The sequence below is a fragment of the Peromyscus eremicus genome, chromosome 19, assembly GCF_949786415.1.
Source record: "Peromyscus eremicus chromosome 19, PerEre_H2_v1, whole genome shotgun sequence".
In the NCBI taxonomy this organism is placed as follows: Eukaryota; Metazoa; Chordata; class Mammalia; order Rodentia; family Cricetidae; genus Peromyscus; species Peromyscus eremicus.
The window spans coordinates 41,539,348-41,553,944 of record NC_081435.1 but is presented as its reverse complement, the minus strand read 5'-3'; the positions used below and the strand labels follow the sequence as shown (position 1 = coordinate 41,553,944).

Here is a 14,597-nt window from a genome sequence, read left to right as displayed (position 1 = left end):
GCAATTTCTGTGAATAAGGTGAATGACAGATGCTTTGAAGCAGAATTTCTCTCTTCTACAACAGTGAGATTTCTTTAACATGATGAGGAGCCATTACCAAGAAGGGTCGATTTGTATTTTACCTTTTAAACTTAATATATAGTATGATTCAATCCCACAAAACAGGTTTTGAAGTAGATAAATCTGTAATGGTAGTTTCGAGAATGTTCCTTTGACTTTGGATTTATTATTTCTGGTGTCTCTGGTGAGGGCACTGCACACACTTATAAATCTACACAGTCTCTTTTTGTGTTTCAGTCCTTCATGTTAATGGACTCTATAACTGTTACATAAAACACATCTATCAGCAAAGGTTTGGGAACAAACATTTACACCAAGACTGTTTAAAAGTTGGCAGCCTTGGTGAATAGTAAATAACAGTGAATAGGACAGAACATAAATACACAGATCAATTTAATAACAGATTGTCTCCAAAGAATTAAAAACAGGGCTGCCTGGACTGTCAAGGAAGACATATCTAGGGCTCACATCAATGCGGTGGGAGCAAGGAAGCATCATGGCTTCAGGCCTGAGTCCTTTACATTAAAACCTTTGGTTTGGGGAATAAAAATCCACATCTAATCAATCTTCTGTTTCACTTAAGTTGCAACATGGCTTTACCCGTCCTTCCCACGTCTCACTTAGCATATTGTTATCCAACCACAAATCCATGTTCCTCAGTGAGTCGTTTTGACCACCTACTTTGAAAGTTAGTCATCAGTGAGATCTCCATCACACTTGAACTTCACAGAGGCAAGAACACGGAAGTTTCCGATGGACTTCAATTCCTCGTTTTCAGAAGTTTCTAGCAACACTTCTTTCCTTTCACGTGGTTGTTCCAGGAAGCACATGTGATGTGCCCTGCATGCAGCAGGCACTCCGTGAAAGCTGAATACCCTTTCCAGTCTCTCTCTTGGGTTAATCCCGCTTTGTGATCTTTGGGTCATTCACTGGCACACTGGTCATTAATACCGTCGACACGTGCCAGCTTTGAAACGCCTTTGACTTACTGCATCTGCTCTGGCTGGTGATTGAGAGCTCAGGCATGAACGCCTCTGGGAATCACTAAGATTGCTAAGAGTTGAACCACATAATCAAATACGGTGTCATACTATTACAGTATATGAGTTGGAGATTGGCAGGGACTTTTATTCTTTTCTTTCATCATCGTGACAGGGAGCATGGTGGTGTGCAGGAGACATGGTGCTGGAGTAATGTCTGAGAATCCTGCATCTTGCAGGCAACAGAAAATGGACTGAGACACTGGGCAGTATCCTGAGCATAGGAAACCTCAAAGCCCACCCCCACAATGACACACTTCCTCTAACAAGGCCATATCCACTCCAACAAAGCCACACCTCCTAATAGTGCCACTCCTTATGAGATTATGGGGACCAATTACATTCAAACTACTACAGTTCCTGAAAGATTACTGTTATCCCTTGACTCCTATGGCTAATATACAGTTTCCTGTTTATGTTCAATTAGTGTGCTCTTATTCTTTGTTGTATATAACTTCTCATGTTTCTCCTCATGGAGTACCCTTCTCACCAATGCAGTCTTACTGTTTCACTACATCTGTATTTTTTTTTTAAGATTTATTTATTTATTATGTATACAGTGTTCTGTTTGCATGTATCCCTGCAGGCCAGAAGAGGGAGCCAGATCTCATTACAGATGCTTGTGAGCCACATATGGGTGCTGGGAATTGAACTCAGGACCTCTGGAAGAACAACCAGTGTTCTTAACCTCCGAGCCATCTCTCCAGCCCCTACATCTGTATTTTTAACTCTTTCCTGTGTTGTATCCTGTAATGTTATGATGGAAAATAATTATAATCATAATCTGAAAAAAAAACAGGTATTAAAGGATGACTCAGTCAATAAACTGTTTGCCAGAAAAGATCAAGGACCTGGGTTCAAATCCCCAGCACACACATAAAGAATCAGAAGCAGCAGCTTACCCCTGAAGTCCCAGTGCTGAGAAGGCAAAGACAAGGGCATCTCTGGATGCTGATGGCCGGCCAGTCTAGTGGGATTGGTGAGCTGTAGTGTAAATGAGAGACCCTGCATCAAAAATCAAGGTGGAGTGGTTTAGAGGTAGACAGCTAGTGTCAATTTCTAGCCTACATGCATGTACACACACACACACACACACACACACACACACACACACACACACACACGAAGTGGCGGGGCAGTTTTGTCCCGGCAGGCAAGTTAAAGCAAAATTATTTTTAATCTCTTAAAGATTTTGTCATGCTTTCCTGGCATATATAAAGCCCTGAGTTTGATGGCTAGCACTGCATAAACTTGGGTGGGGATGCACACCTATCATCCCAGCACGGGGGAGGTAGAGGCAGGAGGAGGAAAAATTCAAGGTCATCTTCAGCAGCATAGCAAAACCTGAGAAATGGTGAAAAGATCTGTGAAAGACCCTGTCTAAAGAAAACAAAACAAAACAAAAAATACTTTATCGTTGAAAGTTTGACCTAGGCAGCTCATGAAGTGTGTGTGTGTGTGTGTGTGTGTGTGTGTGTGTGTGTGTGTGTGTGTGTAGGGGATGGGGTGAGATGCTACTAGCTCCAGGAAAAAAAAAGTGCTATGCATGGAAAATACAAGGACAAAGGAGGGGCCAAACAATGTCACAGCAATTCTAGGTCCCGGCCAGTAGTTCCCAGAGCCTCTTGGTGATCTTAGGTGACTGTACACTTCCCTCAGCCTAACATTTAAAAAAATTTTCAGTTTCAAAAGCTTATCACATACCTAGTAGGTATTAGTGATCTTTGGCATTTACTTGCCAAAAGTTAAGTTTAACAAACATATTTTCCATGCAAAACACATGTTTTTCCTCTGGAAATAATAATATCCCCAGATACCATCCCCCACCACACACACACTTCATGAGCTGCCTAGGCCAAACTTTCAGTGATAAAATGTCTTTTGCTTTGTTTTGTTTTCTTGAGATGGGGTCTTTCACATACCTCAGGCTGTTTTGTTTTGTTTTTTTTGTAGGCTACACTCATATGCACACTCACACACACACACAAGAAGATAGAAAATAGTAAATGAAAGTCCTAGAAAGTAAGAGGAAATATAATAAAATAGAGACCATAAATTAAATACGATGTATCAAATATATTGTATTTTTCAGCAGCTTCCTGGGCAGAATATTCAAATAAATTAAAAAGAAAAAAGGAAACATTATTATAGGTCCTACCCACCTATAAAATCATACAAAGACATTTTATACAATTTTACATTAATAATTTAAATATAAATTGACTATTCCTTAAAAAATACTCTATGTAGAAATTGACAGAGTAGAAAATTTAGATGATTCTTCAACGGACTTCTTACAAATATATACTTGAAACTTTATAATAAATTAACCCAGGAGCCCAGGGGCTTCTCAAAGCATTTGAAGGAGAAATGGGAATCCTCTCCAGACCTTTGAAGTCCAGCACTGCTCATGGTCACTGTCACGGCAAGGGGCCAGAGGAACCAGGACACAAAAACTCACAGGAAACCCCAGGAAGAGAAAATTTCAGCCATGCCTCATTCAAAAATTCAGATGCAAATTCCTAAAAATAAAATTAGTAGATTTGCATATTAGCATCAATGTAGTCTGAATTGGAAAGCCAGAACCACACTTTATTGTGTTTAGCCTGAACTTCAAGGTAAAAGACATTTCTTTTTTTCAAGTTCTTAGTAAGTTTGTTAATTTAAAAAATCCAGTAAACCACATCTACTAATATGTGAAAAAAAAAAAAAAAGCTAATATTATACACGTTGGATGTATTTGCCCAGAAATCTAGATTTGGTAACAAATTGAAAATCAAGGTAATTCATCACATTATCAGATTAAGGAAAAATCACTTGAGTGTTTCAGTTGATTTTAATATATGATGCTAATAGAATTCAAATCAAGTTCAGGACCAAAACAACAACCACAAAAACAACAACAAAAAGTAATCAGGGTTAGAAGTAATTTTATTAATCTGAAAAAAAAAAAAAGATGTACTCTGAAAGAATCTTTAGCAAATATAATTAATGGAGAAACACAAAAGCTTTTCTTCTGGGATTGGAACCAAGACAAGGTGTGTGAGCTTCCTAGGCCTGTGTGACGTGGTACCCCACGCTGGGTCACTTCAACAACGGAACTATACAGCCTCACAGTTCTGGAGGTTAGAGTCTGGAATTAAAATGCTCCCTTTGAGGGCTCCGGGTTCTTCCTTGCCTCTTAGATTCTGTGGGTACCAGCCGTCTCCGCTGTTCCTTGACTTACAGTTCATGGCTCCAGTCTTCACTTCCATCCTCACCGTATCCTTGAGGCCTTGTGTTTCTCCTCTTTTCATAAGGACACCAGTCACATGACAATAGGTACGGCCTATGCTACTGTGACCTTACCTTAATATTGATGACACTGGCAACATTATTTCCAAATAAGGTCACAATCATAAGTATTTGGAATCTCAATGCATTGTTTTTGCTATAAATTGTATTTAATTGTTTTTTATTTATGGGGGGAGGCACACAAATGCCACACCCCATGTTGCGCATACCCACAGAGATCCATACACATACACATAATTTTAAGAATAAAAAAATAAATATTTTTAAAAGAATGAGTTGTCCCCACTTGGCACTTTGCACCAAAACGATGTGCCAAAAACACCCATGAATTTCACAAACAAAAACTGAAGCACACACACACAAAAAAAAGTATACTCTAAGACAGATTGGTACAGAGTTGAAAGGAAACTGTGTGTAAAAAGTCAAGATTGCAATGAGTTTTGAGAAGAAAAAGGGTGTAATAGAAAGGAGGTACATGAGGGGTTTCTACATGGGAGAGCAGATGGCCTTTCTAGAGAGCATGTCTTTGCCTGGGGGTGGGGGGTGGGGTAGGGTACTGGTAGAGAAATAGACACCATTCATTTCACAATCATTGGTCAATATTCATCATTCTATTCTAGGCATTGTGCTAGACCTGAGACATCAGGGGGAATAAAATCAGCCACGATCCCCGTTCCCATGGTATTTGCTTCAGATAAGAGAGACAGTGCTAAGCACAGAATAAATGTACACAGTCACCCACCCAGCAGGGCTGGTCTCAGACAGACAGCCCTGCTCCTCAATGGGGATTCCTTCTTGGGGCGGGGTGAGGAAGAAAGTACCCGGGTCTTCAATGGACTCAGTTAGAAAAAACGATTCCAAAGTGTTCTAATGCAGCTACACCTCCTGTCTGTAAGAAATGCTTCTGTGTCTTTAGATAGACTCTGAGATCCCCAGGTGCTTACTTATCCAAAGACAGTCTTGGTTTGTAATTCATGGCATTAGCCCTAAACTGGGGGGGAGGGAGAAGGGGTAATACTAGCAATTTTAAATTTAATTTTAGTGACATTATATTAGACTAAAACGTTCTTCTGAATTCATACTTGAAATGTCGTTTTATTTTTATTTATTTGTTTGTATTTATTTATTTTGGGGGTGTTTGTTTGTTCGTTTGTTTTGAGACAGAGTTTCTCTATATAACAGTCCTGGCTGTCCTGGAACTCACTTTGTAGACCAGGCTGGTTGAACTCACAGAGATCCATTTGCCTCTGCCTTCCAACTAAAGGCGTGCACAACTACGCCCCGCCAAAATGTACCGTTTTAAAATGACCCTTTCCAGGCTATAAAATACTTATATCCTCATCGTGGAACCCCTGAGAAATAAGAAAACTTCAGAGAAGACAAAGATGTATATTTCCATCACCACAGCTATTGTAAATGCCTCCTTCCCTTCTAGTCTCGTGTAGCCCAGGCTGGCCTGGTATGTGCTATGTCTCCAAGGATGATGAGAATACATTTGAGCTTCTGATCCTCTAGCCTCTACCTCCCAAGTGTTGAGATTACAGGTGTGTGCTGCCCCACCCAGTTTATATTGTACTAGGGATCCAACCCACCGCTTCCTACCTGCTAGGCAAGCACTCTGCTGACTGAGCCAAACACCCAACCTTCTTACTGCAATTTTTAAAGTGCTATTTTTAATCTTTATTTTCAGTTAAGTCAGACTTTCAATGTGGTTTTGCAACTTGAGTTTTTTCATTTAAAAAGAAATGCGTTGAGACTTTCTTCACGTCATTAATTTTCCTAAATGTAGCTCGTGAGATTGTTTTTAAAAAAATCACCCTGCCGGGCAGTGGTGGCGCACACCTTTAATTCCAGCAGAGCCAGGATATCTGTGAGTTCGAGGCCAGCCTGGTCTACAGAGCGAGATCCAGGACAGGCACCAAAATACACAGAGAAACCCTGTCTCGAAAAATCCTACAGCTACACCTCAAAGTCCAGCTTGAGTACTTTGTTTTCGAAGGGAAGAACTCTATCTGGGACTGGTTCCGGGCCTGTGTAAGGGCTGCCCAGAAAATTGTGGGTAAGGCGACAGAGTCAGCGACCGCACAAAATGCCTCCATCTCCTTAAGTTTTTCTAGAGGATTGAATCAGGATTCCCAAAGATCTTCAAAGGTAAATGACTCTGCGAAAGGCCATCTCGAGAAACAAGATGCAGCCCTCCCAGAAATCCCTGAAGGACAGGACAGAGCGGTGCTCAGAACTTCCAAGTCTCAAAGGAGCCGCGTTTGCATCCGGCTCTCTGCTGGGATCCATGCGCGCCGCGGCCCCGCCTGGCTCACTCTGCCCCGGGCGTCCCCTACCAAGCCGCGCCCTCGGAGACCCCAATTCCGGCCACGGGTTTGAACTTGGGAGGAGCGCGCCCGGGGTTCCCGCCCTGCCGGGATCCACCACCCTCCCCACCGGGACCGCGCAGGCGCAGGCGGCCAAGAGTCGGACCACAGTCCCGGAGCCCCAAGGTTGCGCCGGTGCCATCGCGGCCACTGCCACCGCTCACTATGATCCCGGGTCCCCGTCTGCTGCTGGCCACGGTGCTCTGCCTGGGGCTCGGCGCGCTCGTGTCTTCTTCGGGGTCCTCGGGCGTCCGAAAGCGAGGTCCCTCGGTGACGGCCAAGGTGATCCTGCGGCTTCTGCAACTTCCCTTCCTGCGGGCCAGGCACCGGGGCGCTTAGGCGACCCCACCGCAGTGGCAGGGCTGGAGAGGAGGGACTCCCGGCAGAGGGGACTGGCGGGGACTTGGGGGTGGGATACTGTTTGGGACTGGAGGGAACTCGGGGCTGGGGGCTAGAGGAGGGACTAACTGGGACTTGAGACTGGCTGGGACTGGAGGTGGCCACGCGGCAATCGGGAGGGGACGTCTGTGAGGAGCTAATGGTGCGCTCCGCCACCCGGGCTACAGGGCCATCTCCCGCGGTCCCCGCCGCCGGTTGTCTGGACTTGTGGTCCGGGCGGGTCCAACGGGAGCAGCCTGGGACCCCGGACAAGCTCCCTGAACCCACAGGCCCTTTCTTCTAGAAGGGAGTACTTCCTTGGCCTGGAACAAAGCTGGAAGAATGTGAGGGGAGGGGACAGGATGCCTGCTTAAGACGTCACCCGCTGGGAAGAGCCTAGGTCCCGGACAGGCTCAGTTGAGACCTGTCCTCTTGCCCTGTTTAGGAACTGTCACCCTCCTAAACAGTTTTTAACTTTGTGACGGGCCTGATTTGAGTCCTGGGCAGGCATGACAAGGTGACACTTTGAATCTTAAGGGAGGCAGGTGGGGAAACGCCAGGAATTTAGTCCATACAGTGTTCACTGCTGAAGTTCTATTTCAGTCTGTTTTACCCCAGGATAGAAGATAAAGAAAAGGTGCTAGGAAAAAGGGAGGGAGGGATTGCTGAGGTGAGGTAATGACCATGTCCAGGGAAAAAGAAAAAAACAAACAAACAAACAAAACCCTAGCAGTCTTGGAATAGGGTGGAACCAGCGGTAAGTGGTCTTAATGACCAGTCTGCTTTGCCACTGGAAATGATACCTCAGGACTAGCAGAAGGTTTAAATCTTCCATGGCAGACTCAACCAAAGAGCCAGCAAGAAGAGAGAAGTCAGCCCAGCACCCAATGTCACTCTCCTGAGACCCAAAAGCCATAGTGATTAGAGTAACATCCATCCTCAGGCAACCCTTTGATCTTTTAGGTATCTAAACTGGAAAATTCGTGCAAGCCACACAACTAACGCAGATTTGGTCTGCGGATACTATTTCAGATAAAACCATAAGCATAAAATTCATACAACTATGAAATATTGAAGGAAGTGAACCTAATATAGGTTGGATGCCATTTGAAAACACTTGACTGGTGAGGAAAAGCCAAGGTGGCAAAGGCCGGGGTGCCAACAAGGATTACTGGTGCAAGGCTGGGGTGCCAACAAGGATTGCTGGTGCAAGGCTGGGGTGCCAACGGGGATTGCTGGTGCAAGGCTGGGGTGCCAACAGGAATTGCTGGTGCAAGGCTGGGGTGCCAACGGGAATTGCTGGTGCAAGGCTGGGGTGCCAACGGGGATTGCTGGTGCAAGGCTGGGGTGCCAACAAGGATTGCTGGTGCAAGGCTGGGGTGCCAACGGGAATTGCTGGTGCAAAGTTCTTCAGGTGGGAAAGCCATTCTTGGCTCAGAGTGTACCTACAGGGCAGTTTGTCTTTGGGGACAGGACTGTGGGCAGAATGGCCTGAGATGAGGCTGGATGAGTAAGAGAAGGACTCCGAACAGCCTTAAAAGGAACGGCTAGGAGTGTGGCCATTAAGGCCATCATTCTTAGGACTCACAGGTTACCCTAAGGCAGTGGTTCTCAACCTTCCTAATGCAGTGACCCTTTAATACAGTTCCTCATGCTGGGGTGATCTCCCCACCATAAAATTATTTTTCGTTACTACTTCATAACTGTAATTTTACTACTGTTATGAATTGTAATGTACGTATCTGATATGCAGAATATCTGATATTCGACCCCTGTGAAAGGATCGTTTGACCCCTAACCCCAAGGGGTCTCTACCCACAGGTGGCGAACCACTGCTCCAAGGTAAAGTGGCTGGAGGGCTTTGCACATGGAAATGACATGATTTCATATATGCTCATAAATTTCTGTGGTCACTTCAGAGGGTGAACTGAGAGGCTGTCCGGGGCTCCATGCTAGCACTCCAGATGGTGGCTGGGATCAGGGTGGTCAACTTGGAAATGGGGAACAAGGAACTTGAAGTAGATACTGGAGGCATAATTAACAGGAGTTACCGCAAAGCTTAGATGAAAAAGGGGAGTAGGGTAGTTAGATAAAGAGCATGATGCCTAAGTAGGTGTGGATTAACAACGGGTAATTCTTCAGGGTCTGTCCCTGGTAATGTTGGAAACACCTCACCCAGAGAGCTTTTGAAATGCATTGATGGAGATCTACTCGGAGCAAGTCAGCCTCAGTCTGTGCAGTAGTGCCCAACCACTTACAGGGGACACCTCCTGGCCAGCCTGTGGCGCAGCCTAGGAGTAGAAGAAAGTCTACAGAAGAAAGGCCACGGCTGCGGGGAAGGGGCGGGGCGGGGCGTCCTGACTACATCTACCGCACTGTCACTGAGACTTGGGCTCTAGTCTCTGGACTGTTGCCTGTTTTCTTCTTTTTCAACAAGCCTACTGAGTTCTGACAGACAGGTGTATGTAGGTGAACCTCACACAGACCTACATTGGTTGGGACTTGAGTTCCTTTTTTTAATGAATGTCTTACGACAATTCAGCGTAATGGAAAAATAGAGACATTAAAAAAGAAATGTAGGCTAACTGGCTGTGACTAGTCTATGTTGTTTTGCCCACAGTCCTTTCTTTCACTATGGCTCTATTTAAAGCTAGGAATCTGTAAATAAGAGGCATGAGGTGCTGCCCCCCAACACATACACAGTGAGGATCCTGCCTCCATTTCAGCCTTGCAGCCTCCTGCCCCACTGACGCTCTGGTGTGAGCTCTGGATTGCAGACTCAGAATCCATTTTCCAGAGAATGCCATGGGTTTTATGCACAGGCCAGCACAGAGTACATAAAAATTGACACTACCCTCTTTCCCACTTTTAACCATGTCAGGAAGTGGTGGCCATGGGGTGGTGGCCACGTGACTTTGGGCAAGTTATCTATTGTCTGAGACTTTGTTTCTTCTTCTGTAGAAAGTGTATGGAAATGATAAATATCCATTATTATGTGTATATTTGGAGGGTACGTATCTGCATATAATATGGATTTTTGCAAATTAAGTGTGATAAAGCAGGTAAGTGTTCAGTTTGTGGTCCCTCATGTGTGAGGTCACTCTTGAGTGTTGTTCATCCATGAATCTTAGTGTGAGCTTGAAAGCAATCGTCACTCATCTAATAGATGAGATATACAGCTCAATTTTAACTTCCTGAAGGCCCCATGGCCATTTAGTAGTGGAATTGGGTTTAACCATTTCGAACTTGGTGTCTTCTTGGGTGAATCTGAAAGTAGATCAACACAGGATTGACCCTACAGGGGTGTGGTCGGGCTCTATGAACACCTCATCCCTCCTTATCTACCTCCTCAAACCTTCAGTGCCCCATAACTTTCAAATGACTTTCAGGGGCAGCCTCAGGGAAAAAGAAGTGTCAAGATGCCTACCTACTAAGTATGGTGTGGAAAGCAGGTACCATCTTTTCCAAGAAGTCCACTCCAGTCCCCACCCCACCCCCAACCTCCATCCTTTACCCTGACACTTTATCTGATTCGCCTTGTAAAGCCTAGTTTCCTATTTGAAAAAAAAAAAAAAATCATTTCTGTGTGTGTTTTCTCTTTCATGGGGATAGGAACTTTGTAGTCATTCCTTGTCCAGCTTGGACAAAGTCAGAGACAAGGCCCGTGGAAGGAGGGGCTCTCGCCTGGCACCCACCTCCCCTCCTGTGGGGTGACACTTGGCTTGTCTGCTTTCCGTTGGCATTGTGCCGAGATCTGGGAATCAGGAAGGACTGTCTCCATTCTCTAGGTGCTCCCTGCTAATGAGAAGTCACAGATTAGTAAGAGGGGCCCTTGGGCTGAGATCCTAATGCTTTCACTCCTAGCTGAGAAGCTCAGGCCACTCACCTACCCTCCCTCCTCCCCTAACAGTTCCTGCTTCACTCCAGGTGGGCTGGGGAGAATTCCATATGGTGGTAAAGCACAGACCCCATCTCAGCTTTCCAGAGAACCTTATTCTTGAGCTGCTGTGGAGTGTCCAGATTCTCCTCTTTGGGCTCCATGGGAGGCCCGTTCCCGAAGCCTCATTTGCTTCCCTTCACTCTGGCAAAGCTAAGAGTAACATTAGTCCTCAGGCCCCATGGAACCGGCAGCAGCTCCCTGCCCCAGCCATGGGAAAGGCTGCTTTGATGCTCGGCACCCAGAACATGGGGCCTGCCTGGCATCCTTGGCTCCAGGAAGGAGAGTCAGGTGAGGGATATGCCCATCATTGTCTCTGAGACTGTCATCTTCCATTCCTTGCCTCCCACTCCTCCACGGCGCCCTCTCCCAATCCTTCCCGCCCTCCAGGACTTCACATACAGTGTTCTTGGGCATCTCTCACGTGCTGTCTTGAACCAACTGTGGTTATTTTTGACTTGTCTTTTTTTAATTTTTATTTTGAGACCTGGAACTTACGGGCCTCAACCTCGCACTGATCTCTGTCTCCGCCTCCCCCTTCACCGTTTATCCTGTTATATGCCGCCTTTAGGACAGTTTGTGCAGGGACCTTGCCTTGTTTGTAGGTATTTAATAACTATTTGTTGGTTAAACAAGGTTGGACTTTGTCATTTCTGTTAGAGTTGGGAACATTCTGATGTGATTCCTTATACTATCCTCATGGAGTTGAAGGACTTGGCAATTGGGAGGAAAAAAATTCAGAGCTGTGTGAGCTGGGCTGTGTGTGAAAATGGGATTTTCATTGCGGGTGCTGTTGGGTAGCAGGTTCGTTTTCTTCATCTGCTGCTGCTGCCTACATTGTTGCTTTCTAAGAATTTACTCCCTTAGTTTAAGAGTCGGGCTTTGCAAGTATCTTTCTGATTGTCTCTTTAAAATTACAGCCCTGTTCTCTGGCAGAGCTGTTCTGTTCCTGCCCACATTCCTTTCTCACCCGGGCATGGAAACCCCTTGGAGAAACCACTTCTCACTGCCTGACTCACTCCTGCTGAAGCAGCCTTTTGTCCCCAAGCCACACTGGTGGTTGTCCCCTGTCATACCTCACACGAAGAAGAGTCGAGTCTTCAATGCTTTCAGGAAAGCTCTTGTATAGAAATGATAATAAAACAGTGTCCGCTTTGGCCACGTGGAAATGTAAATGCCACACAAAGCACTAAATATCACATCAGCCCGTGACAGGCGTTCTGATATATTGGCAGAAGTCCTTGCCTTGAGCTGAATTTGACAGTCTTTACCTAGTGATTTTTCTAGATTTGCAAGGCATCTTTTTTCTTTGACAACCCTTCTTACATTTTTTAAAGCCATCCCTTGAATGTCTTTTTTTACCCATTCAAACAGTAAATTGGTTTGTATAATCTAAACTTGCTAATGGAATGCCCTTTGACTCCATGGCCTTTTCAAGCCTTCTGTCTCCAAATCATCCGAACATAGTGATTTGTGAAGCGAAACGTGTATAATTTCATTCCAGGTGAAACAGTTTTTAAAAAGAAACTCCGAGAACTTTTAAGGTTTAATCTGAAAAAAAAAATGTGGCTTGTATTTCTAGCCATGTTATCTTTCTTTTGTTCTAAGATGACAGAGAAAGAACAAATTCTACTTGGGTGACCATGAGAACTAGACACCTGAACCCAATGTTGAAGTTTATAGGACGATAGCTTTGTGGGCAGCCACACACCGGTTAGCGGTTAGCTGTCCTGCTGGGGACCTGGTGTCTTACTGCTCTGGGATGTGAGTGGCATCTCTGGCTGGTCCCTTGACAGCAGATGTCTACCAAGAACTCATCACGAGTGTGGCAGTGTTTGAAATGACAAAAAAAAAAAAAAACAAAAAAAAAAAAAAAAAAAAAAAAATTGGATAGGTAGTCTTCAGCGCTCACCATTTTATTTTTCTTTCTGCCAGGAGTAGAGAGAAGAGAAATATTCTCTGTTCTCATCTTCATCCACAAAGCAGGAAAGGGGGAGAAGCAGAGCTGTGGTTTTCTAGGGCTCGAGGGTTTGGGGGTGTATTGAAGACTTTACAAGCTGACTCTGGCTGTACTAAATTACACTTTCTCAGTACCTACTACATGCTTGACCCGTATGTGGTGCTTAATGTTTGTTGAGTGAATATTTGGGAATGAACTGCTCCCACACAGTGTTACGTCAGCACTTCTAACTAGCCTCGTGCTACCGGACTCTCATAAAACACTGATGGGCAGGCTTTCCTATGGGGACCAATTTTCAGATTTAATTTTGACTTAGCTCAGATTGCTGTCTTTTTCATGTGGTGACCTTCTACTCTGCATCTCAATTACCCGCAGGTCTTCTTTGATGTGAAGATCGGAGACAAAGATGTGGGTAGAATTGTGATTGGCCTCTTTGGAAAAGTGGTACCCAAGACGGTGGAAAACTTCGTGGCTCTGGCAACAGGAGAGGTCTGTCCCAGCCTTATTGACTTTAACTGAGCACAAGTGTGGATCTCCCTTAATACAAGATCCAAAGATGTCTTCTGGAAAAAATGGCAATTAACATATCAGATGAGTGTGTGACATCTTAGACTTTTCTGTTTCTTAAATTTATTTTTTTCTTAAAAACTGTTTTCTTAAAATTATTCAATTACTCATTGTTCTTAGGCTTCGAGAAATTGAGAGGAAAAACATCCAGTGAAAATGCAGAGTGTTCTTTTTCTACTTATTCCCAGTAATACTTGATTCCTGCATTTCGGTTATTTTGGCCAGTTAATGGTAAACTTTCCAAAGTATAGAATTGCTAGAACGTAGTCAAGTTCTGTAGATGTTCAAATGTTCTCATTTTTGGATAAACACTGTTCATCTTTCAATAAGGGTTATTTCTACTTGTGCATTCAATTGAAATCATCTCTTTAGAAAGGCTACGGGTATAAAGGAAGCATCTTCCATCGCGTCATCAAGGACTTCATGATTCAAGGAGGGGACTTCACCGCTAGGGACGGCACCGGAGGTAACACTGTCCTTGCCTTTCCCCTTTTCCATCTGCCAAGCTGAAACCTAAGCAATAGGGCCTCACAATTGTAGGGCAAAACCATAAAGCCCACTCCAGTTCTTCGTTTGTTTGTTTGTTTGTTTGTTTGTTTGTTTGAAATAGGGTCTCTGTGTAGCCCTGGATGCCCTGGAACTCACTCTGTAGACCAGGCTGGCTGGCCTCAGAGACCTGCCTGCCTCTGCCTGCCAAGTGCCGGGATTAAAGGCATGCGCCACCACTGCCCAGATCCCACTCCAATTCTTTAAGAAGGATGGAGTTGTAGAGCCCTAGCTCCAGAATCCTGGCAGATCTGAACAAGTGAGGTGCTCCTGAGGTTAAGCAGAATTCTTTGATCCTTCGTGGACTTTACACAGTATAGAGACAGTCATTTGGCAGGATATTTTGCAGGCACTAAACAGATCTTTCTCGGTATGTAGAAGATAGAACAATGTTTGCCATGGAAAGGGAAACTAAAACAAAGGTGTGCTACACTGGTGTGGCAGCC

General features: G+C 44.7%; 1 protein-coding gene across 1 annotated transcript in view; it reads left to right on the top strand.

Moving 5' to 3' along the window:
* The first annotated feature begins 6,848 nt into the window (after positions 1-6,848).
* Positions 6,849-14,597, top strand: part of Ppic (peptidylprolyl isomerase C) — an 11,789-nt gene continuing 4,040 nt past the window's right edge. The window contains exons 1-3 of the mRNA XM_059246112.1: positions 6,849-7,045; positions 13,414-13,527; positions 13,978-14,079. Coding sequence (XP_059102095.1) covers positions 6,929-7,045; positions 13,414-13,527; positions 13,978-14,079 — 333 coding nt within the window. The 5' untranslated portion in view covers positions 6,849-6,928. The remainder of the gene's footprint in view (positions 7,046-13,413; positions 13,528-13,977; positions 14,080-14,597) is intronic.